Genomic DNA, 27,363 nt, shown 5'->3' with positions numbered 1-27,363 from the left:
CGTGAAATTCAAAAACAAACAATATACAATTACTACTTCATACAGATACAAATAGGGTCAGTTTAAAAAAAAAAGCAGCATTTATTAGCTCAATTATAAAAATACAAGGTAAAAAAATCAATTCTATTTGTTTACATATATAACAAGCTTAAACATAATAATTACGTGACATAGAAAAACTATACGTATGTCTGGTTAAAATATAAGTTTCTTGCAAAACCCATTTCGTTGTTATTTCAACTACTTCATTCTGGAGTTTGTTTGGTTGGTTCTTGTTTATGATATTGCTCAAACGAAAAACAAAATACTCAGTTTTCTTGTCTGTTCAAAATAAAAAGTACTATTAACTAAAATGTTTGATTCTTGTTACAAATTTCATCAAAATATGGAACATGGTGGGTAGGACTATAGAATCTGAAATTTGCATTGGTTGTTCAAATTGATGTGATGAAAAGTAAAACTTTTGGTGTTTCTGTAAGTCTCTTTCTCAAGATAAAACTAACTCTAACATTATAACCAAATTTCACTTATCATCTGTTGAATCAAAACCTCAAGTTGTTAACAAGCTAACATCAGTTGTACATCAACCACGTGACAGATTTAGATGGCTAATTACAACCAAGTTTCATTTTACAAGTTCGAGTACACCTTCACAAAGGCTATCTGCACAAAGCCATTTCATAATTTTGAAGAGAAAAAGTACCTTGACTAAGAGCAGATAGAAGGTAGATTGTGAAAATAATTTATCACCTATTCATAATATTTCATGTAAACTTTATCTGACCAAATAGTGGACTTTAATCATCTATCTTAAAACCAATGGTAAACTGAACAAACCAGAGCATGTTTTTTGCAACAACAAAAAGCAAAACAAGTAACAGCCAGGGTGAAACACATAGAAAAATACTGCTATCAGATTAGTAAAACTCCTCATACGTTAGCAAAAAAAAGTATTAATAGACAGATGCGAGTCACAAATAAAATATTTTTGTGGATGTATTTTTACTAACTCGGGGTTTTGGTTATAAAGAAAAAGTCTGATGTCTTAAAAAGTCCCTCAGCAACAGGTATGCAAGATTACAATGCCAAAAACTTGGTTTCGGTACTCAAGGTGGGGAGAACACAGACAACCAACTATATAGCTTTGTCTTTAGCAATAACCCAATCAAAGCACTGAAAGTTATTATGTTGTTGATACCTTCACTTAACTATCTGCCTCATGATTGTCTTAAAGTTATCTCCAGAACCACAAGTTTATTTACTAAACAGAAGATTTAATTAGCAAAGCTACTAAATATGAACATTTCTAATTTTAACTTCTTAAAAGTTTTGTTTAACTTCACTCTCAAGGAAAAAAATAAAAATGCTTCTAGCTTGTTTGTATATTTTTGTTGTTGTTACTTTTTCTGAGCATACATTGATGTATATGACAGTTTACTCAAATCAGCTTGGTAAAGTCTAGATGGAACTCTCATCAAGGTAAGAAAAAAGCCAAAACTTTAGACAGTTCTACTTAGTAATGAAATAAACAATATCTTCCTCATCCTTGCAATGACAGTATTATTCAGAACATTGTGGTAAACTCAATTATATACCCCATGACATGTGAAAGCACTTAAGCACATCTCTCACAGCAGTCATGTCACAACTGGAACTCCAGTGTTGTCAGTGATATTTGCAAAATTTGGGTATCCAAAAATTGCATAGTTCATTATTGTAAATGAAGTATGTCATGATACAGACAAACCTGAATGATCATTGTGTAGCAAGTTAGATATTACCACATAGCATCAGTCAGTGTAAAAATAAAATTAAAGCATACTAAAGGAGCCATAGCTTTGGATATGCATTCATTACAAAATTAAGATGGTACCCATAAAGGATGTATTGTACAAAAGCAGTCTCTCAATATTTCCATATTTCCAAAAACTTGCATTACTAAATCAAGTCAAAACATTGTAGCTGTATAATCAGTGACATTCAGTTTAATGTAAGGCTTACCATCAATGAACTCATGGATTTGGGGACTAATAATTTCACTAACTAATAAATGTATTATCTCATTTTAAACATATAGAGTATTGTATTATGAACTGAGCTTTGACCCATAATATCAGTTAAGTCCTTTTTCCGATGTTTGATTAGTTTTTGTCGTAACTTTGATCAAGCTGAGCTTGAAGACTCATTTTTAAAGAGTATTGTCTTCTTTGTGTTGATTCCTCAAGGTATTGCTCATGTTTCCCACCTTTATAACAGTTCCCTTTAGTTGACAACCTATAAGAAGTGTTTTTATGCTCCACTGACTTTTGTTGCAGTTCTTGGAAATACATCTTTTCAAGTTACACTTGAAACATGTGTTGTCTTGTGGTTTATTTCTTCCATTATGTGTAATTAATTGTCCAACTAATATTTTCTGTTCTTAAAGATTATTGTCAGGAGGAATTAATGTAAGCATATATTTCATGTTTCATATTTGTGTTACAATATAATTTGGTTACTAATCATTCAATACATTTTATTGAAGCAAAGCATTTAAAGCAGCTACTACTACGAGTGTTCCTGGAATTGCACAGTTTCCTGGCTCCTGGAATGCTTAACAAATTTCTCAGATTATATATATAAAAAAAACCCAACAAAAGCTTCTTTCAAATTTTTGCAGCTTCCAAAACAAAACAAAAAAACAATTCAGTCTGTAAATGTGCAACTCTCAATTAAGTAATGCACCTGAAAACAGAGACTAATAACCTGTACAAAGCAGTGTTCCATAACTATCATAACTGTTCTGATTTTATAACTGTGCAATAAAAGCCTTTAAAAATTCATCTAAACTTGTCAGTGTGATTTGCAGGAGAAACATGTTTGAACTGGAGGTGAAATAGACAATTATCTGTGTAGAAAACAATATAATACAGCACAACATTTGATATATTAAAACTTTCGTTTTTAAGTATGTATATTGAAAAGTTGGCAAGCCTACATTAAATGTACTTATTCCCTCTGCTCCATAACAATAGTTTACTACAAAAAAACAAATGTTCTGCTACATAATGTTTTAATAGTGTGTGTGGTTTTCAATACACAAACTTTTTTTTATGTAACTAGCACTACACAAACCAAACAATCAAGGTTTATGCATGAAATTTAATGCACATTTACTATTCAAATACTATTAAATAATTTCTGCTAATAATAAATAAAAAAATCTGACAACTCTTGAATGTTGCCTAACAAACCATCAAGTGTTTATAGCTGTCTTTGAATTCTTGGTTAGAGAATTAACATTTGAACAAATACCAACATTTGTAAATATACACAAAACCCTTTTTAACTGGCTCTTTGAGTAATGTCTAGAGGTTACAAGCTTCCATATTTTCTAACAGCAATGGCCATCAGTCACATGTGTAGCCTAAATCATACTGGTAAAGTATAATGTTATATTTTTAAGTATATAACATTACACAACATTTTCTTAATCTGGAACAAGTTCATATAAATTGAATAGCCTTTAGCTTTTAGTCCTTCCTGTAAAGGCAAATCTTTTGAATGAAAAATTGTTTTCACAAACTCAATCAGATTCAAATAATTCATAATTACTTCACAATAAATCTCTTGGACGAAATTAGTTTCACCTAAGAATACTACAATGGTATAATTTATATATTTGACAACAGTATATTTCCAACATCAAAAAGAAAAGCTGTAAGACAAACATTTTACACATTTCTTACTTAACATTATATGGCATAAGAAATGTGTAATCATAGTTCATATTATTAATTTCTAATTTAACTAGCCTATAGATGCTAACTTAGAAGTAACAAAAAATAAATCTTTAAAAATCAAACAAAACATTAAAAAACATTACTACATTTAGTTCAGTTTACATTTTTCTCTTGCTGTTTAAGAACTTCATGTCATCAAATATCTTCAGGGTCACTTATGTCATCACTGAAAGAAACAAAATACTGTAGTTAATTAACAAATACTATACTAATATATTTAATCAAGAATTATTTGTCTTCTTGATAAGATGTTTACAGAATTACTTATACAAAAACATATGCATAAATAAATATTATAGAGATTCATCCATATTCATAACATTCTTAACTTAGATTCTCTCTCCTTCCATGTCTAATCAATTAACCATTTAAGTAAAATTGTAAGCATTAAAGATACAGCTGGTTGAGTTAGTTGCTTCTTCTAGTCCTCTTACTAGTTGTACTTTACAATGAAAAATATTGAGTATCCTCACTGCACATACCTAATGATTAAATTTAGTTAAAATCACTAATATGCAGTGGTACAAAGACTACATTCACAGGGAAATTCACAGGTAAGTGTAAAACAAGAATATTAAACATGTTTAATTAATTAAACAAAAGAGAGAAAATGTGGCAAGAGCACAACAAACTACAACAGAACTGAATTTTTGAAAATAGAACTAACATAAATGCATAGTTAAGCACCTTACACACTATGGTTATGCAAACTTTCTTAAAACACCCTACAGGTATAAAACTAAAACTTCATTAAGTTACAAAATTACAGGAGCAACTTCATAGTATTTTCCAGTTTCATTCTATAAGTAAAATAGTTGTAGACCTGAGGCAACTGGCAAATTCACTGAAAGAACATCATAGTTTATTCAATAAGTAAATCTAGAGTGATTACAAAAATACATTTCATATAATTTAAATTAACAAACTAATCTCTAATGCATATAAGTATGTCTGAAATAAATTTATAATTTGGATATTTTACCTTTCAGCACTTAATGTTTTCTTTATTCATCATCTATTTAAATTAGGTTCATGACCTTTTCTCGTATCTCTATAATATATAATTCAGGCTTCACCTTGCTATTTACAACCCAACTTTCTGCACATTATGAACCTTGCCATAATCTCAACATAATTTCTACACGCATATATAATAAATTAGCATATTTAATAATAGCAACTAATAGGTAACTATACAACTAAATCTCTTGTTTCAAAATACTGAACTACTAGTATTTAAGAAGAAACTTTACAATATCTTAAAAGACAGTAATATGAATGTTTTGAAGTCTTTACACCAAATTTTGTTAACATAATGTGTGTGTATATATATACACAGTTCTCTAAAGGCTGATTATCTGTCATACTTACAACTAAGTCAACTGTTTTAAAATATATAGTTGAATTGCATCCCTCATTCCGTTCTTAAGCCACCAACTTGTAATAAATTTCAGTGTTGCACTATTTCCACTAGTCAAATTTAAAGCCTTTTGATGAATGTAGAATAGTAAATTTTGTGTAATTAGTTTAAAATGTTATAAATTTCCTAAATTGAAAATGTATTTCCAATAGATATTTACCTCTCTCCTCACATATATAACTATTTTTGTGTCGCAAGCCTTGAACTCTTAAATACCCAAAGATGAATGTGGTTAAACTGCATCTCACATGTAAATGATCACGTGACAACTCTGCACCAATAGACAAGTAATACCCTCCTGACACATGCAATACCTTCTATTGGATTCTATTAAACTATCACTTCTCATTTGACAGTATTCCTGTCAAGACATTTTTGGTTGGACTCTTCTTTTTTTTTTTTAATGTTGATTGAACTGTTTTGTAATTCCTAAAGGGAAATTGTTATTCTCATTTTTCAAACATTTGTGACAATAAGAATAAATTGTTTTTTAGTTCTTTTTTCTTTACTGAACTATCATTTTGAGTTCTGGCTGAAAATGAAAGCACCGATTCTCAGTAAGGAGGAAGAGTGGAAAATGTGAGAACTTATTAGAAATATAATTTCAATACAGGAAAATTATAACTTCCAATATGGCACCTTACCTTCTTTTACACATGTGACTAGAACCTCACATTGAAACTATGGAAGGAATGGTGTGAGGGAAAGAAAGAAGCATCCTTCAAAGGTATCCAAATAATGCCCCAAAAGATGAGATTTTCACAGTAGAGGATTCTACATGGGAAACTGCACTGCTTCTTTACCAAGCATACTTTATGCCAGTGTAGAAATAGTCATTACAAATACGAGTGGAAACTGTGGATAAGCGCACCCAAAATGGAGAAAACAAATGTACATTAGGGATCCAAATCACCTGGTAATGGAAACTCAGTCCCTGAGAAAATACTAATATGGGTAAGAGTAAAAAAAGATGTGCCTCAATGTGTATGGTGTCCAGGGCAACTACAATCCCAAACACAGCCACCAGGAACTGACACCCATGTGTGAGCATGGTGAAGTTCATACCACTGGTAAGCCAACTACAATCCCAAACAGCCACTGGGAACCAATATCCATGTGGAGGTATGAAAGATGATCACATCATTGATAAGTCAACTACAACATAAAGTCCAGCAGACCAGAAGGAGAAATCATACCAACTAATCCATGAAGAGGACACGTGATAACAAATGGATAAAATATTTTACTGACCTGAAAACCAGGCATTTAGATAACTGGAATAAGAAAAATGTCCTTGTGTTATGAAATATACCAACACAGTAACATCCTTGGTATGTGAAATCTTCTAGAGGAAGAACCATAGAAACCTACATGTTCCACCCTATGTCCCAAAACATAGAAACAGTGAGCTTGAATCTAACTAATTAAGGGAACAGAAACAGTTGCAATACATGTGTCATGATTAATGTTGATTGGTCATCTCTGAAACCAAGACCAAGCCACTGGGAACCAACATCTGTGTGGGGGTAGGATGAGGGATCCCAATCAAAAAGGTGAGCTGCAATGTTCTCATGATTCACTCCAAATCTACAATATCCCCTCAGATAAACCTGTTCAGAGGGCATAATATTGAAATACATCTTGTTAACCACACCAACAGATCACCACTGTCTTACTATAAACAGGTTGGAGTATTGTTTGCATCATATATAGGATGATGTATCCATGATCTAACGCCCAAGCAGCTTGGAATTGGAAAACAGTAAAGATTTCCACTCCACTTGAAGTAAAGAGAGAGTAGAAATGTGGTGGAGAGTTCGAAGGAACTTCAACACTGGAGAGTGTGTGTAATGGGTGACCCAAAAAACTATTTTGAAGGCAGACTACTCCTAATTTATTCAATCTAGGAAATGACAGAGATGGCCAGCTATCTATGACATCCATGGGTTAGTATGGTATGGAATAGGCATATCAATAAAGAAAAGGTATCACAAGGAAAAATACAAGCAATCTTCTACAAAACCCATTTCAACAGCATGGATTTAGTGGCAATAGATAATATAACTGAGAGTTCCTTATGGGCTTCCAGTGCAGATTTGACTAGTTTAAGTAAGTTTAAGTTTAAGTAGTTTAAGTTTAAGTAAGTGACAGGTACCTGTCACCAAAGAGCAGGATCCATAAGGGTAAAAAAGGGGGGCATGTCCCTAAAAATTAAAAGGTATATATACAAAAAGATATGTAACTTATCCAGTCACAGTCTCAACAATGTTTGAAGAATGGCAAAAAATGGAAGAAGATAACCCAAAGATACAGTTATCCAAAGCAAATCCTGAGAGTAGAATGTACAAGGTATGGTTCACATGCTTATTGAAGAATTTCTTCCAAAGTACAACAGAGATGAGACATCAGGGACAAGGTAAAGTATCTAACTTTGTGAAAAAACATCTGGAATAAATTAAGGAAAGAATGAGATAAGGAAAAATAAACCAACTGAATTACAAGCCTAACCCAATTGGTAAGGGTAGAATGAAAAAAATCACAAAAAGGAAATAGTTTCCTTGGGATGAAGAGGTAGGAATGGGCACCATGGAAGGAAGCCATGTAGGCAGTATAACAATAAAGATCAAGTTCAAGACGTAGTAGTATATCCAAATCAAACTGGGAATACAAATGGAAGGAAGGGAAAGTGGCATGATGGAGGAATTACCCTTATGAGCCATCAAAGTTTTTGGAAGGAAATATCAATCCAGATAAAGGAGAACATATGAAGAATGATACAATGTATGTGAAACATTGATAGGATATAAGTATTAAGGACAACATCCACAGGCCAAGAAGAGAAGAAAATAACTCTTAATGGATAAACAAAAAATCAAAACACAAGAACAGAGATCAAGTAAGGCAGTCAACAACCACATTGACAACACACCATGAAAGGACCATGCACCAAAGAGGTCAACTAAACTGGAAACAATATAATAATAAGTAAAGGTAAGAACTTTACAGTACCAGGAAAATGAAAAGTATATGATAAGACAACCTGGTAACCTGCAATCAAGGAGACAGAAGTCCCCTGATCAAATAGCAAAGTGAGGAAATCCTTAAGAACAACAACAGTAGTGAGTCAATCAGGTAAAAACCCCTAATGCAAAGATTAACAGCAGTAAACATTTCACTTATGAGGATAAACATCTACAGAGGAAAGTCAAATAGGGCATGCTAAAAACAAATTAACTTGCCATGGAAATCTGAATCTCTTTACCAAAGGCTGTATAAAAACCAGATATGAGGATGGAAGGTAGGAAGGGCTGAGTAAAAGGAAGGGTTAATGGTAAGGCAAATTGGAGCTGGAGCAGCTAAAAAAACCATGGCTGTGCTGACCAGTATGGAGCAATAACAAATATTTGACACAGAGTGATGTAGATGATTGATACTGCACTGGGAAGATACACATAATGGCATTTGCTTGCACAATCCTGACTGAATGCATTAACAGCCAGTGCAAGTAGATGCAGAACTGACAACCAAAACAGATATAACTTGGTATTGAGGAATGTGGCAAATGCATCTAGGTGAGGTGTACCCAACCAAAGGCATAGCTGCTGAAAAACGTGAAGACCATAAGACCACTGCACTGGATACATTTTCTCTGTTCAGGAAATACAATCTGCAATAATGTTGAATACACTAGTAACATGACAAGAAATGAATACTGAACATGTGGACCCAATAAAGAAGATCCAAGGTTCAGCCACAAAGGGAACAAGAACAGGTGCTGCTTTAGGGATTGACATAATCTTCCATCATAAAATTGTCAGGATAGATCATGACCAGGCAATTCCTAGAAAAAAAATGATCCAAAACACAGTGTATGGCCATAAGCTCTACAATGTTGATATCTAGTCTCCAACTCAAATGTCTTACTGACCTGAAGCTTCCTCCTGATTGATGCACTCTCCCCAGCTGTGCAGGGAAGCAGTCATGAAGATAAACAAATCCAGATGAGGGGAAGAAAGCAGAACACCCACCAATTTGTGGGCCTTGTCCAACCACCAATGAAGATTCTCATTAAAGGAAGGAGGAAAGGAAATATAAGCATCCAAGTGATCTTATGCAAGGTTCCATTGATCATGCAGAGTCCAATAAAGGGACTGAAACCAAGAGAATAAAGGTTTCCATTGAAGACCACATTCCCAAAAGTGATTAGACCTTACAAGTAGTAATAAAATGTGCAGTAAGTGGGTGGAGAACTGAAAGCTCTCTTAAATAGAGTCAAAGAGGAGAAAGTGTGGTATGACTGAGATGAATATTGAAAAAGACACCTAAATGGGCAATATATTGGATAAGTATAAGTAATAACCTTTACAACTTGATTAACAATCCGCACAAGCTACCTTCAAAAGAAGCAAATGACTGTGCTGAGCAGACTCTAGCTCAGAATGAGCTAACAGAGGCCAGTCATCCATGCAATAGTGCAAGCACAACCCCAAAATATGCATATGTCAGGCAAAAGCCTTAACTACTCAACAAAACTCATACATGATTGAAGCAAGCCTCAAGGGATGGGTGTAAAATTGATATGCTACCCTGTAACAAAAACATTTGAGATGTTTAGCTTGGTGATCCATAGAGCTGAGAAAAAGGCCACCTGATAGTGAGAAAGCACTCCATGATAAAACTAGGCAGAATCTAAAATTGGCAATAGGTTGCTAATTCTCATCTTTCTTTGAGTATCACAAACAGCCTGGAATAAAAACCCGAAGGATAATGTGCAGGATTTATGGGAAAGAAGATTCTATGCCCTTTTGAACAGACATTGACTAGTGGCATAATCCCAAGACAACAAAAAGGATATAGGTACCCGAGATAATGGAGAAAGAAAAATGAAGTGAATGACAATTCCCTCACATAATACTTGAATAACCCAAATATCTGTTCTGAAATCATGCTATAGGAGATCAAAATTGGTCAACTGAACCTTCACTTAATTGAAACTCACAGGATAATCACTAGTACTGTTGGCAACATGTCCATCTTTCTTAAATAATACAACAAGTAGAGGAATCCCTAAAGGTAGGAACTGGTAAAGGCTGGGAAGTGAAACAGTATTAGGGGATTGTCTCGGTTCAGAATGAGACAAAAAAAAATCAACCAAAGATGAAGGGTTTGATTGCTGACTTGCATAATTCTGAAAATAAGTAGGTAGTAAACAAACTTGGAAAAATACAGCTGCTCTCTCCAGAAAGTCCCAACAACAGAGAAACCATAAGTGTGTAAAAAAGGACTGAAAAAGACAAATGTGCCAACATGGATGTAAACAGGGAGAGGTTATACATTGAAAATCTCTCAGGATCTTTATGGAATACCTTGAAAAGGAGGTGGATGGCAGACAAGTATCATAGATAAACTAACAGGATAACAAGAGTCTATGCCCAAAACAGGCAAAATCTGATAAGAATCAATGAATGAAAATTCAGCCTGATAGTACACTAAAGCAAACTGATCCAAAGCCCATGGAGGGCAAGGCATGCTAGCATACTCAAGTATCTGAAATATAAAATGCTCAGCATAAACCCTAATTCCTGGGGAAGGGGAACAAAATACTGAAAGGAAGGAGGTATATAAAAGGAAGAAAGAAGATTACAATTGTCTTATAATAACTGTCATACACAAACACACACAACATCATTTCTAGAGAAGAAACTAACTATTCATAATATATTACCAACAACCTTTTTTCATTCATGTGTAAAGATTAACATCTCTTAAAGTTCCTCAAAGGTTTATAATATATAAAGTTTCATCTTATATACAAGTACATATAGTAGGTTAAGCCCTTTATATCCCACTGAACATTAATTTAATTTCCATTATATATTTATAATACTTCTATACTGTAAATTTGTATCATAATGAAAAATATGAAAGTTTCCTGTTTTCCAACTACAGACTTAGTTACCTTTATTAAAAGTAACAAATAAAAGTTGTAGTAGTAAAAGTAATTAATATTCAGGCTATCATATTACATTTTTAACAGACAATTCAATTTATAGAAGCACTCAAGATGTTGAAAACCAAGAAAATTAGTTTGATTTCTACTTTTTCAATATTTTATTGAAATAAGATACAATTCTGACATTATCAAAAACTGGTTTTGGCTAATTTAAAGCAACAGTTAGGCAAAACATTTGTTTACAGAATAGCCTGATGATGTTATTTTTTATTATTCAGAGTATGTTTTAAATGATACTGAAAAGAAAGTTAACTCATGGTTTGAAAGTTAGCCTTGTAAACAAGTTAAGGTTTGAAGGTTATTTTGTTTGTTATGAACAGTGTTTGCAATTATAGCAATCAATTTGATCTAACTATAGTCAAACTTTTAGTAATATCAGAACTCAGTGGTATGGCTCTCACTTCTTTTGATAATTGTAAGTTCAAGGGAATTAATAGCTTTAAAGGGATTAAGTAAAAACAATGGTGATATTATTTATAAATCTTATAAAGAAACTAATATTCTAAATTTAATTAAAAATGAATATTTAAGAAATTTTAACTAATTCAACAAGTTTATACCTATTACTTTATTGGTAAAATAGAAGTGAAATTAAAGTTATCTACTAAAATGAAAAAGAACTACATGAGAAACAATAGTTGAATGTTACATCATCAGTTAACCATTCAGAGCAATTTTATGGTCTTAATATTCATATATTTTCTAGCTCTGGAACATACAATCATAAATTAACTGATTGTTTTGTTTAATTTTTGAAGACTTAACACAAATAAATACACATTGAGTACCAGGTTTAAATTAAATGAAGTTTCATGATAATGTTCACTGTGTTGGCTTTAATGTTGAGTTGTATTATAAAAACATAACATACAATTAAAAGAAACTATACAGTTGAGTGCTAAGTTGGTTTTCAATAACACTGACAATTTTAATATCCACAAATAAGTATTTTTGGTGGTGAAGCATTTTGCCACAAAGAAATCTCATTTTCTTCTTAAGAGAAATATTTATGGTGAGACTGATGGTGCTGCAAGAAATTCTATACTAGTGCCCTTTTTTAGCAACCTTTTTCTGTTCTATCATGAAAAACAATGGTTGGAAGACTATGTTATAGTTTGAAACTATCTGAATAGGTGAAGTTTTAATAAATCATCCTTATATAAAGTTCCTACATATCCTGTTATTACCTAACTATAAATTGGTAAATATTCTTTGATTATTAAAAATCAATTCAAAAAATGTTCTTCATAGGGCATATCCCACGGTACAGCTGATGTGTGTTTTTAATCCCAATTGTCACCTATAATCTTCTTTTGTTTTAACTTTCAATTTATCCATTAACACCATCAAATATAGATTATAATTTTACTTGTCTCTGCTGTCAGCAAGGCTATCTTGATTCCAGTAAAAGAAAGTTATTAACGTATTTAACAGAACATGCAACTCCAAAATACACAACTGGGTCGAGTACACATGAAGTGCTCTTCATTCAAGATACTTTTCTTCAATATTTATCACACTTGCCAGCAATTGGTAACAGTTTTTTATAATAATAATTATCATGTTTCATAGTTTTGTATGTTGCTATTTCCTGCATGTGTAAGGTCAGCCAATTCTGTATTATTTCTGACAATAATGGTATTTTCATAATTACAATAATGTTCTCCCACTAACCTGTTGCATGATTAACAATGTGAAATACATTGCCTATGAACACTGTATTCTGTGTAACTAGTTTTATAAGTCACAATAATATTTGTTATAGGTTTGATTACTTAGTTATTTCATGAGAACTAAAATAAATTGTCATAATGTCAAAATTAATTTCTTTTTTACAGACTCAGGAGTTATTACTTTACAAAATACTGATATTTACATTATATGGTATACATACATATGATATATTTGAAAATATATTTCTTCATGTTTCCAACTTCACCAAATGGTCCAGAAATTCAGAATTAATAAAATTTTGTTTAAAGAAAACGGGACTACAGAACATTTATATTTGTAGATAATATGGTAAAAAGTAATTCATGACCTTCAATACTTATCAGTATTATCAGTAAGAGATCAGTCAGGTTGTCCAGTAGACTTACATGTTAACATCATATTAACAACAGATTTTAATGTCATGACTACCTAAACAAGATTTATAGAATCCTAAAAACATAATCCACATCCTAACCATAAATGCATTACTACAATAAAAATTTTGCCCCCTTTAATTTCTCAGATAAAAACTTAAAAAAAAAACTAACTCTCTCACTAAACACTTAAAGTATTGTAGCTAAAATACAACAGGTTTAACGTTCTTTTTACCCTCTATTCATAGCTAAATGACATTTCTTAAATTTATTACTAAGCAGCCTAAGGTATTACAAATGCACATTCCTTGCTCATGAAAAGTTACTTTCTGTACTATGCCTACAATTTCACCATCTGTGAAACATGAAATAAATACCTAAAAATAAAATTGTACTTCTGAAATATGTGCATTTTCTTCAGTTCTTCTGTACCTTTCGACATATTCTAGTCCATGTGGTCCTTTTGATGAATATTCTTCAAGATAAGGTAGATTTAACAACTCTGGTTTATAATTCTTTAAGAAATACATCCAAACTCTCAGACAATTTTCTTTACAATCTCCAGTTGTTGCACTGCCTTCACAACTCTGGATAATACATACATCTTCCTGCATTCTTTCATAGTAAGTTGGATGATTTTCTAACTTATCAAGATTTTGTAGCATTCTGTCATTTACTTTGTAAACTTCTCCAAAACAATCTGAAACAAAATTCCTTAAATTTGAAACTTGTATATTAACAAATTACTGCTGTTTTAAAACATTCAGAAACTGTTTTATTTATTTCAAGCCACATGCAACTCAAATGAAGTGATTATAAACAACTAAAAACTTCAACAACCACCATTCTCTAATACATATTTGCCAATATAATGGAAACTAGCACCAACAAAAATGCTTAAAACTGACAGGAATCATTCCAAAACCTGTAACATTCTGAACAAAATGCTGCTACAGTCAGGTTCAGAAGAAAACCTTTATTAAAATATAACATTAGAAATTCAAAACTTTCAAACAACTAGAATACAAATTTTAACACTTCCTAAACAGAACTAGGTACAAACATTAAAAACAATATAAATCTCAAATGTCATTAGTTTCAATAAATATCAAAATAATTATGAAACAGAACCAAAAGTAAAAACCTAAATACTACAGAATAACACAATCTTCGAAAATCAAACTGATACTCAATATTATTAACAATATTGAGCAACAATTCTTTCTCACTATATCTAATAACTCATTTTCAAAATCAAAGAAGTGTTTTTATTTGGGGGTTATACTGCAAAGTTACATTTCATGTGGCTAATTATTGGGTTGAGGAATAATTCGTGAGCGTTTTTTCAAGTTAACAAAATATATTCATAAATGAAACGCTTTCGCAAAATATATCATGTCATTTGGTAGATAATTTTTTGCTCTAATAAATTGTGTGTTTGATTTTCATATGTCTTTAATTTTTGCTTTCATTTTCAGCTCATTAAATGGAATGTCAAGTGGACAAAATCGAGCATTTTTGACACCATCTGCTTTTCGCATTTAATTTCTTGCAATTTTGTTTACAACAATGCATACTATATACCTAGGTATTACATGAAATAAAGTATCATAATAAATGTTTTGGGTGTAATGTGTTCATGCATTGAAGTATTGTATAGTCTTGCATGTAATGCTTGAATGAAATTATTTAAAAACGCTCACGAATTATTCCTCAACCTAATATTACCACAAGTCTGCATGACATTCACAACATTAATATTCATACATCACCACCAAGGGAAGTTTGTATTAGTTTCATAATACATACATGTTCAAATTTACTGCTCTATATGGAAGATGAAAGTGTTTTAAATGTAACTAAACATTCATATTTAAACAAAGTGACAGAAGGTGTAATAAATGAACAGTAAACAAAACCATAATAAAAGCAGAACTCGCTATCTCTCACAAACCTAACCCATAATGCCTCAAGTGAACAATACCTTTCTCAGCCTTATACACACAGTTTTAAACTTCTTTCTAGAATCTCATCATCTATAGTACTGTGCAGGAAGAATGAATAAAAACAAAAAAATGCTTTAGTATTAAGATGCAAACAAGAATCTATCATGAAAATTGGCAATGTACCTTTCATTACATAAGAAAACAAATGAAGGACAGATGCCCCATCAATTCATAAGGATCATTTGCTAACGTCTCAAGCAAACAATTACATGCAGCTTTTTTTGTTAGTCAAACTATTTAATTATAAAAACTTATGAGTGAAAGTAAAAATGAATTAAATAATATTTCAACTACACTAAGCCTACTACATCCATTGTCAACAAGGTCTTTCATCCAAATACCAAAACTCATCAGGCCAACTGGAATTCAACAGACATGATACTGGACAAGATTCTATTTATAACTGATCTCCCAAAGAGCTGAACACACAACCGTCTCTAATAAGTCAGATCACAAATGAACAAACTCAAAAATAAAATAAATTTGTCCATGGACATATTGGTATCTATGCTTAAGAGCAAGAATCCTCAATACTCAAACCACACTTTAAATTGAGAAAACATTAAAATCCAGAGAGAAAAATTAAACACTATATATCAAGTTACTGAAAACCAAATTTAATAAAAGTTCAAGGATCTTAAAACAGTTTCCTTGTATACTGACTGTTGCTAACAGCAGAACTTGCATATGAATAGTATTAGTGAACTTATTATAATTACTCTAATTAATCCAATCTTAAGTCTCTTTCACCTACAGAGTATATTTACTTTACAAATGGAGATAATGGTGATATAAGATTTACTAATTTGGCTACTTTTTATGTAGTGTTGAAGTTCATTTTCAGAGATCTATTCCAAGAACACTGTACTGTGAGTATTGCATTTATTTTGTGTCAGGTTTGATTTGTTTTATTCAAAAACTACACAAATGATTCCTCATCCATAATTTATAATTGACAGACTAGAGAGAAGACAGTTAGTCAACAACTACCACTGTAAACTTGGGCCATTTTCTTCTTGCCTGACCAAGTGAGATCTGATCAATTGTCTCCCTTTAGAATACCCAAAGTGCAAAGGATGATTTTGTGATAAGATATACAGTCTAAGCACAACAACTACAAGTCTAAGCTTGGTTTTAAAGGATTTGAGAATTGGAAGTTATCAGTAATTCTTAATGCCACTTAAAAAACAATTTCTTACCTTGCTAATATGTTAAACATTACATCAGTTGAAGGGGGAGGATAAAGACCAGCATCCTTTGCTGGTTATCACTGTTTTAAGAGACAAAAAAAATAAGGTAAAGTCATTTAACCCATGAAGGGCCTCCCTTACCCACAAAGCAAGAAAATAAATATTACATTAAAAGGAAGTTTCTCCATCTGAATCATGTTTCCTCATTTTTAACTTCTGTGCTCAAGAAAAAAGTCTCAAACTTTAATCAGCACAGCAGTCTGTCTGTATATATCCTCTTTACATTTATACTACAATAATTGTTGGTTAAGTTCCATATTTGGTGGTTGATACCCAAATGAATGGCAGTGCCATTTAATTATGTTGCATAAGTACATGTACATCAGGCACAGTCTTTATAGATCACAAAGTTCTCTAGTCTAAAAGAAATGTTCCATTTGTTCAGTGTCATTATAGTATGTACTGAATAGTTTTTGTGGGTGTGAGTTTGTTACTGAGAGCAGAACAACATCCATTGTGAGGATCAACCTGAAGGAGAGATTTTATCTTAACAGATGATAAAACAATACAGCTTATCTGGCTTCCATGAAGAACTAATTTTCACAATGGAGGCTACAGACTTGGTGGAAAAGAGCATTATTTCCAAATTGCATTGTTTGCTGCAAGGGATCTTGAGTGGTTTGTTAATTGTTACAAATTTTCTCTGTTAGAAGATCATCACATAAGTGGATAAATGGAAACATAGAACAAAGTTTTTTTTATTTATAAGTTATGAACATGAAAGTACTTCTGTCGATAACACAGATGTACCTTGTAAACAGAAAGATATGCAAGCTTAGAACAATTCTTAATGAAAGGAAAAGCTAAACTTACATCAGTGAAATAACTAAGTAATAAAGGGTTCTCAATTATAGCAAAAGAATGTCTGATTGTTGGTATGTGTTAACTGAAAATTTGCTTTGATTATTAATTTTTGTGCTAAAATTGTCAATCCTTAAGTTTGTAAAAAAATGGCTTTGTACATTGTATTGTGGATAATGCAACTGAATTTATTATCAAATAAATACAAATCGTTGGAACCTCAATTCATCATTAGTAAACTTTGGTCCAGCATCAATGATGATTGAATGATTAGAGGCACTGCAAAGCTTACTTTATTACAATAAATTTGTTTCATTTGTAATAAGGGGATAAAAACCTGCACAGAATGCCCCAAATGTGGACTCATTCTAATACAAAGATATTATTATTAGGGGTGCTTATCTCATCCAGCTTTTACAAGGTTTGTATTTCAATCATATTCTCAGATTTTCTTACATCACCTACTTCCTCAAGATGAACAGAGATTAAATAAACAGTAGTAAATTTTTTAACACCTTAGCCATGTCCTCTCCTTTCATAATTTAGATGTATAAAGTTGTAAAAACCTCTAAAAGACAAGATTATCTGAATATTAATAACATGAATAAAGAAACTGCAAGAAATGATAAAGCTAAATGATATGTGGTATTTAATTCTCAGAACCAAAGCAGCAGCAACAATCTTGTTAAATCTTTCGAAGTTGTTAACCAAAAAGTCTTCTTGCTTCCCACATTTTAAAACTTGTCTTATGTAAATTAATTGTTAAGGAAACAATAAATTCTAAAATGCTTACTCTAAATTACACTAAATGTCACAAATTGTAGCCTAGAGAATTTCTTTGTTAGCTCCATGAAAGTGATTTATTAGAAACTGACAAAAACTACTTAAATTCAGTTGATAAAATATTTGTCTGTGGTAAAAGAAATCCTGGATTCACTTTTGTTCAGAGATGGACAAATTAGGTCACCACAAAAAAACTGATGATCAAGTAATTTGTCGTCACCCTACAATACTGAAATAAAACTCAGGTTAGTCCTTGCATATCCATAAAAGGAAGAGAGGTAGAGATTGTACTACTTTTAAGGCATTTAAGAATAATCTGCTTGGAATTACTAGAAAATTGACTCTTTAGCTCAGTTGCCTGAGCACTTGACTTGTCTACAACAGGCTATTGGTTGCTATCTGTGAATCTGAAAGGTGCAATAACTGGATTACTGTAACTAAAGAAACATAGCATGCAACTTGTATTAGTATCCATTGAACTTTTTGCCATAGTGACTGACACTCTGCTACAAATACAGTAATCCTTTTAACTTATTCCAGCTAGTAGAAGAGTATATGAGAAAAACAGTCAAAAACATCATGAATAGTATTCTCATTCTTAAAATAGAAGGCAAACATTTATCAACTTTTTCATACCTTCAAACCTACATTTAGCAACTTCTCAAAAACTTTTACCAACAACTTTAAAAGGATTTTAACCTTGAATTTTTTACCCTATTTTCACTAAAGCAAATGGTAGTTAATTAAGAAAGTTCCTATGTGTGCAGGAATTGTTTGTCAATTACTATAACATGAAGAAGAATTAAAAAGATGAAGCTGAAAAAAAAATTGGGTTGAGAACTAGATTATGAATTGAAAAGTTCAAGGACCATAACCTCATGTCAAAAACGTGTTAAAAAAGCCTAAATAATTTTATCAGAAAGGAATAAGCTATATTTGATGAACTATTTTGTCAAACTGTCTGACCTTACTGTTACCTCTGCCTTCTTTAACTTAGTGTTTCATGATTTCTTCAGTCACATGATATTACCAGTGAGCTGACTGGTTGATACTGTGAAGATATATTATTAATTTCTGGGAAAAATATGTTAACTCCCTTAACTAGGTAGAGGAGACAATATTATACATGTTGTTCCCACATTAATGACCCCATATTTGGGAAGAAATACTGGCTATACTTCTGAATTTACTATGTATATTGATGTGAAATGTGGTAAGCTTTTAGATAATGTGCATTTCTGTTGTATGCAAAAAATAAGTTGAGTTAAAGTTATTTGTATACACGATATGCATGTGTATTAATGATGTCAGTTTGGCTTGCACCATGACCTGTATTAGTGAAAGATGTTCACATAAGGAACAAAAGTACTTTTGTCCATCACAAAGTTTGCATATTCCACTTGCATAACCTCTATGACCTGCAAAATGCATATCTACTTTTTTTTTTATCTTAGTATCCTTTTGTATCTGGTACTCCCTCTTTTCTTACCATGAACTGCTGCTAAATGAGCTATGTACAAAATGAATAGTTTATACCTCCGATATCAAATATATAGTACCATGTTGAATGGTACTCCATAAAAGTATTTAATCTACTATAATATTTTTGACTCATTTCTTAAATAAAAATTGATGTTTTAAACCAAGAGGATATAACACTCTCTCTAAACATTCACTATAATTTTCTTGACAAGTTTTTATTTCTTACATTTTACTACTGAATTTCTGATATGTGAAATGTACACATTTTTCATTGTATCTCTGCTATTCAGAAAAACCGTTTGGTTGGAGAAGCTTGAATCAACTTACAACAGCATTTCAAATTTAAAAAATCTTTATTTGAATTACAAGTAGCAAATGGTATTTTAAGGTTACAACCTTATCTGTGTTTGAATGAGAATGATCAGTTATGTGGGAAGAATTAGTTGTTTTGATTAAATGCAACATTTCTTGAGATTAAATGATGAATTTAAATCTAAAATATATTTGCTAAGTAAGCAGGCTGAGAAAAGGTTTACAGAGAACTCAGTAAATGTGACAATTTGTCATTTGTAAAGGCAAGTACAGACTGTGTTTGTGTCAAATCTACTTTAATAAAGATCATTTATTTCATGTTTTACATTATTTCCAGTCTCTTACTTTCATGAATTTAAGTTATTTCTAGGTTCTGTTTTGTGATAAACATGTTCACCAACTGTTAAATTGACCAATTACTCTAAATTTAAGCATTCATTTTAGCATTGTAAATTGAGGGGAATTCAGTTTGAGCTGGATATACCACAAAAATAAAAAATGCTGGATAAATTTAATCATGTAAAGAATCAATAATTTTTGAGAGTTGAACAGTTTGAAAGGTCAAACAGGAAATTAGAAGTTCTGAAATAATAAAAAAACAGTGTATAAAAATATTTATATTGTGAACAAAACAAATTAGTTATTTGTGATAACTTTTTTTCAGAAAATAATAAAAACAATCGTAACTACAAATACGTTAAAACATTCAGTAATCAGTAAAAAAAACCTATTAATGGTATTTAGCACTGAAATAAATTTGTAAATTCTTTAAACACCCCAGGGTCCTTTCATACCCAAATTAACAGTGAGAATCTCAAGTTAATTTGTCACAGGTATGTCAGCTGATGTTGACTTGCTTCCTAAGCACTAAATTCATTTGCTCAATAAATGTAAAGATAAGAAAGGAAGGAAGTTTAGATGTGTCACAAATATTATGGAAGAAGGCTTAACATTCAGAGTGAGTCTACATCAACTGGACATAACTGCAACAAGACGACTTCAGATTTTCACTATTCATTAAGGTATGAAAGGATCCAGAGGTTTTTTAGAGAACATACCACATGTACAATGAAAATTTGTATACAGTAGAAAAACAAACACTATAAATGATGCAAGAAATTCAAATTTTTTTTAAAAACCAGAGAGTATACAGTAGTAGCTATCAGTAATGCTATTTTGTAACATAAATTTAAAAAAAAATGTTAGTAATGCAGATACAAGGAATTATCAACCAAGTAAAAAAAACAACAGATCTTTCATGAGAATTCTGTGTAATGTAGAAGTAATAACTTTAGAAATTAACTAAAGGAATACTGGAGAAAATCACACTGAGAAGGGGGGGAAAGTGATCATAACTATGAGATAAGTTTAACAGAAAATGCTGTTTAAAAATGATGAGATAGGCTTCACTTAAGCAAACTGAGAAGTAAAAATGTCTGAGGTAGCTTTCATTGTATAATCACATGATTGTGAAAAGGTGTTTTTTTTAATGTTTTGATAGCTTCATTAGTAAATAGGTCAAAGTAAATAGGTGACCTTGTTGGTCAAAGGGCATCTTACTCTTCCTTAATCTCTTTGTTCAACTTAGATTGATAAACATACTCAGTGCACCCTCATTATCAGTCTTTTACTCTGCATGTACCTGTGCAAGCAAATTTATCTCAGAGAAAAGCAAAAATATTAACTCAGCAACAAATTAAACTATACAATCAACAGTGAATTAAAAAAATTTCCTTAAACTACAATAAAAATGCTTCTAATTAAAAATTTACTTCATAAATAAATGTATATTAAAAAAGTTGTTACCCAGCTTAAATTTCTAGATTGATTTATTTAAAAATAAAAAAATTAGACAAAGTCACACATGATCTTGCAAGACATATTTCTCCAAACTTTCCATTTTTGACTGGTAGTTTGAGTCAATATGATAAATCTCCAAGATATTTAATTCTGAAAAATATTGGAATTTATACAAGAGTTGATAAATATTCTAAGAAAGATTTAATTTAATATTTTCTTTAAAATATTTGTTCATCAAAAATACATTATTATTTGTAATAAGCCTTTTAAAGTAACATCAGACAAATACATACTGTACACACACACACACACACCCAAAGTATGGTTTTCATAGAAATAGCAGTGGCAACATCAGGCAGTTACTGTTAAAAAAAAAAAAAAACAGTACTGAAAGTTTGTTGATTGTTTATAAACATTCCTTAAAAGTAACCATTCTACTTGAGGTTGGAAACTGTAATAGTAGTGATACTTAGGTACAGCACCATATGTAGGCTCTTAGTCATAATTTAACTTGTATGTGATGTGTTGAAGGTGTAACAAACACTGCAATAATGACGGTAGTGCCTTTTCATAAAAATATTCAAAATATATGTTAAATAACCATAGTTATTATGCAGTATCACATTTAGGTAGGGGCTAGATGGGGCTCAATCTCAGAACCTGTGGTCTTAATGGGACCCATTGATAATTTTATTATATATAAAACTACATGTTACATAGGACCCACACAACTTTAAATCTGCCATTATTAATTTGATTGAACATACTTTGTAAGGATAAATAATAAGAATATTACCATCAGGTTTGTCATTATTATTGTAACATCATTAGGAGATGGGAAATCAACAAGAAACACAAATACCATCTTCAGTCAGTTTTATTTCCCAAATTCAAAACATATCTAGTACTATCCAACAAAATAGGTCCACTGTGTTTGATTAAGTATGTTGACAATATGTTTGTCTACTCTGTGATAGTAATTTTGTTGTTACTAGCTTTTCCCTTTAATATGACCTTGGCTGGAAGAAATGTCACTTCCACAATTGTGGAAATGGCATTCCATGTAAGCATTCATTCCTATGTTGAATTAAAAACAATCAATACCAATCACCAAAACCATTTTCATACCCAGGTCAGTGAATCTCTATTTTAACAACCTACACATTTAATACAATCTGTACAAGAAAACCATAATCTACTTATCGAACATTTAAATACAAATTTTAAAATCAAGAAATGCTTCATAAATATCCATATACACATTTTCCCTCTGCATAGCATTTCTATGCACTAATTTTATTATTATACAAAGCAACAAAATGCAATATTCATATTTTTAAACACAATAAAAAAGCAGGAATTTTCACTTTTTCTTTTTTATGACCATACTTGGCTTGTGTGTTCACAGACTGAAAATCTTCAAAACATGTGCCACAAAGCTTGCAACTTTCAAGCTTTCTTTCTCTGCCGAGGACCTCATGACATATTTGGAAATCACTTTTGTATAATACTTAAGTAAATTAAAATAAAAAGCATTATATTTTGAACATGCACTTCATAAACATGGTAGAATAGAAATTATATTCATGATCACAGGTGTATAAATCAATCTGCCTATTTATGCTATCATCCGAGTCCAACTGATCTAACAATGTGTACATCAGACATTGTTACTCATGAGTTATGGATTCAAAAAACTAAACATGTGTGAATGTATAAACTCAAACTATAAACTAAATGTATTATTATAATACTTACCATTCTATAAAATTTACATGTAATACAGTATTTAAGGTGGTAACTTGCCTAATATCTTGAATACTATTCATTCAATCACAAGGCAACTGCCCTCAGTTATTACTCAGTAGGTCTATGCTATTTCTAAAACAAAACCACAACATACCTCTCTTCATCTTTCAGAAGAATAAAATATAATTACCTAGCTACTTTAATGTACTTGCTGCAGCTGTAGGTAAAACACCATATGCTATATTCACCAAACTACTTGCTGCACCAATGATCCAACATCTGGCTAACTAGTCACATTCTGGCAACATCCTAATTTTTCAATACTGACTACAAAGTGGCACTGTTATCCCATGCAGAATGTTTTTACCATCAAGGTAAAATTTAATATTTTTACCAAATTTGAAAGATATTTTCATTTTCATATAGTGCATTTGTGTACATACCGACATATGTGCAGTTTATTAATGCATATGGTTTCATATAAATATAGCTACACAATACCTCAGAGTCAGTTACTTCTTACTTCAAACAGGATAATTTCAGAAATTATACTCTTCTTTTTATGAATTATATTTTAGATATATGTACTGTGAGCCTAATATGAAACTACAGAATTTCTGAAATTCAGACTTAAATTAATTTCACTTGCTCTGATATCATATTCAGTTATAACTACTCATCCACAGAAATACATTTACAAAATTAAAGGGTATTTTCCCACCTGTAGAAAGAATTGTACACAAGTACCTATCAAGTCTGTCTGAATTAAGTTAGCAGAGTATTATGAAATGTAATTTAAAAATATTTGACAAGTCGGTGTAAGGGACAGCAATGTTTAACATCAATTAGGTCAGTTCCAAGGCTAAAATACTAAGGAACAAGTCAACGTCTTGATCATTTACCAAAAGCCAGTTTTGTATAACCTCTACAATGCACAGGGTGGCTCGTAAGTCCCTACCCATCCATATGTTATGTTATATTCAAATACACATGCATTATAAATTTTTTTTTCTCAGAGAAATATGGCTGATGCAAGCCTATTTACACTTGAAGAGCGTATTGTGACAAGTACATGGGTACATAAGCACAAGAATACTGGTGACAGCACACAGATACAATGAATACATAAGATATATCGATGGGTATGGACTTACAGGCCACCCTGTATTTTCTTTGTCTAGAATAGTTAATATTAGATGAAAAAAAGATGACCACATTCATTCTGAGCTTGACAAGAAAAAATTGGGAAGTGTAAAACATGATAAAGTTACTGGATCAAATAATATTTTTTCAAAGGTTTTGAAGGAGTTTAAACACTGAATATGTGAGCCACATGCTTCTAGTTTTTGTAAGTCCTTGAACAGTGTGCAGGTACTAGACGGTTAAAAATCAGCTAATGTAACTCCTCTTTTCAATGAAGGTAATAAAAACTGTCCCAGGAATAATAAATAAGCTATTAACCTTACAACTATTGTAGAAAATGTTTTGGAAAATTTGGTAAAAAATGCAGTCATTTAACAAAGTTTATAATTTTATTGGATTGTCAACATGGATTCACTATGAGAAAATATTGCCTTACAAATATTTTTACATTTTTTGAAAATGTTACTACTTTTGTAGATGAGGGTAAGGGTGTATATTTGGTGTATCTGGATTTTCAGAAAACTTTAACAAGATGCCATATAAAAAAATTGTAAAAAAAATTTCTATAAGTGGAAGGGATAAGTTAAACTGGATAGAAGAAAGCAAAGAGCTGTTACAAATGGAGTTCAGTCACATTGGATTAATGTCACAAATGAGGTACCTCAGGGCTCAATCATAGGTCCTTTCCTCCTTTTGACTTGCATCAATGACATGTTAGTTAAATTTCCCGATGGTATTAAGGTCTTTGGTGTTGCTCACTGTGAAGAGGATGCTGCTGCTTTACAAAAGGATTTAGATTATTTTGGGAGTTGGACAAATACATGGCAGGTGGATTTTAATTACAATAAATACAAGATAATGAACTTCGATTTTTATAATTTGATTTTAAATTTGGATGGGAATAAACTTAAGTGTCATGAAAGAAAGGGATCTTGGTGCAATGGTTGATAAGTCTCTTAAACCATCAAAGTAATATGCTATTGCTAGTGTTAAGACAAATAGAATTTTAGGTTGTATCTGCAGAAATACTGAATACAAGGCTAAAGTGGTTATAATTTCATTGTATAGGTTATTGGTTAGCCCACATTTAGAGTATTGTGTTCAGTCTTAGCTGTTTTAATTTAAGAAGGACATTGAAATGTTGAAAAGTGTTCAGAGGACAATTACTAGAATGGTGCCTGGGATGGAGGGGTTGTCATATGAATATAAATTAAAATTTTTAAACTATTTTCTCTTGAAAAAAGAAGAATTAGAGGAGATCCATTTTGGGTGTTTAAGATTGTAAAAGGAATTGGTAGTATTGATGTTTATTTGTTTTTTTAATAACTAACAAAAAAAAACAGTAAGACTAGGGTACAAAAGGTAAGACTCGTCTTTAGCTAAGAGTTTTACTTTTCAAGGTAGCTGGTCTCTGGAATGGTTTGCCTTCAGATGTTGTAGAGGCAGTAAATTTAAGCAAGTTTAAGAGAAAGCTTGTTATATATGAATGATGAGGGTTAGCTTTAAAAAATTGTTTTTAAATTTATAATACATTACAGGATGAGAGACAACCAAGATGGACAAAAAGGTTCTTGCTGTCTCCAAACATTATATGTTATGTTATTTCAACAATGTTTATATTATTTCTATTCCATATGATCAAAATTATCTTCCTCACTTTTAACTGACTTATGGTATTTTATGACACAATTAAGTGTATTTCATGAAAGTTCTATATCCTTTTACTACTTTCTTGTTTCAAGATCAAACTTTGTTCAAAGCATTAGGTACATTTTTTTTTATGAAAATGTCTGAAAATAATTATTTTAATTTGTCCTAAAGCGTTTATTAAAACCTTAACATTGTATCTTTTATTGTACGTGTTTTGGTCTGTGTTAAAAGATTTCTTCAAAGTATAATTTTGCTTTAACTCAATCTTATACTCCCACTTATATTTATAAAAAAAAGATTTAATACATGGTATTGTGTGGCAATCAATTAACATAAACCTTTTATTTTTCCTTACAGTCTACCACAAAAATCATCACACTGTTGAACCACATTAAAACACAAAATTTAAACTTAAAACATTCTTTTGTAATTTTCTGTAAATAAAACTACAAATCATATATAATGTGTGATGAAGTGAGTAAAATATTGTAAGCACTTCTGTTACTCCGCTTGCAATGGGAACATATTATACAGTTGTAAAAACTGATTATTTTGTATTATTAACTTGTCTGATCAAAGAACGTAGAAAAATTGTAAATCAGCCCTTTGTTCGTATTCATAGTTTTATATAAAATAAAAATGAATTACTTACTTTTCCTTTCTCTTCACAGTATAGTAAGTATGGAACGTTGTATCGCGAAGCGATAACCAACGGCCACTGTTTCTTAGTCTTGGCTTTGCCAAGATATTTGGCAAAACCGTGGTCAGTATTGCATAACCACTGGAAATTAGGTTCACCATTTTTAAGAGTTCCATATACAAAAACCAAGTGATAATTTTCAGAAGTCATCATTATCCTACAATTTATTCATTTGATATTGTCACGCGAAAACAATGAGTTTAATCGTTTCGAAATGTTATCATTTGTAACAAAGATTATCTGCAATTGCCTATATTTTAACTTCGTAGAAATGAAAATGAGTTTCAGTAATTATACAGATGTGTTTTACATTGTATCTTTCACTTAACTTGAAACCAACTGGCAAGCGTAATTATTACTATTATTATTTTCAGTAAGTTTTGAA

At 31.2% G+C, this 27,363-nt stretch overlaps 1 protein-coding gene across 1 annotated transcript; it reads right to left on the bottom strand.

Annotated features, from left to right (window-relative positions):
- Positions 1-61: 61 nt before the first annotated feature.
- LOC143225087 (gamma-glutamylaminecyclotransferase-like) lies at positions 62-27,363 on the bottom strand. Its single transcript, XM_076453828.1, has 3 exons — positions 26,927-27,363; positions 13,680-14,002; positions 62-3,948 (listed from the first exon to the last, which is right to left on the bottom strand). The coding sequence occupies exons 1-2, from the start codon at positions 27,129-27,131 to the stop codon at positions 13,680-13,682; spliced, it is 528 nt and encodes a 175-aa protein (XP_076309943.1). The 5' UTR covers positions 27,132-27,363; the 3' UTR covers positions 62-3,948.

Source organism: Tachypleus tridentatus, chromosome 9, assembly GCF_004210375.1.
Source record: "Tachypleus tridentatus isolate NWPU-2018 chromosome 9, ASM421037v1, whole genome shotgun sequence".
NCBI classification, from domain to species: Eukaryota; Metazoa; Arthropoda; class Merostomata; order Xiphosura; family Limulidae; genus Tachypleus; species Tachypleus tridentatus.
Note: the sequence above shows the minus strand (reverse complement) of the source record. Positions and strands in the feature narration are given on the sequence as shown.

Bases quoted from the DNA above. Each gene is read 5' to 3' on its own strand.
- LOC143225087 (XM_076453828.1), bottom strand. From the start codon at position 27,131: ATGATGACTTCTGAAAATTATCACTTGGTTTTTGTATATGGAACTCTT. The intron at 14,003-26,926 runs GTAATTCATTTT...ATTTTGTTTCAG, and splicing joins TGAAGAGAAAGGAAAAGTAA to ATTGTTTTGGAGAAGTTTAC.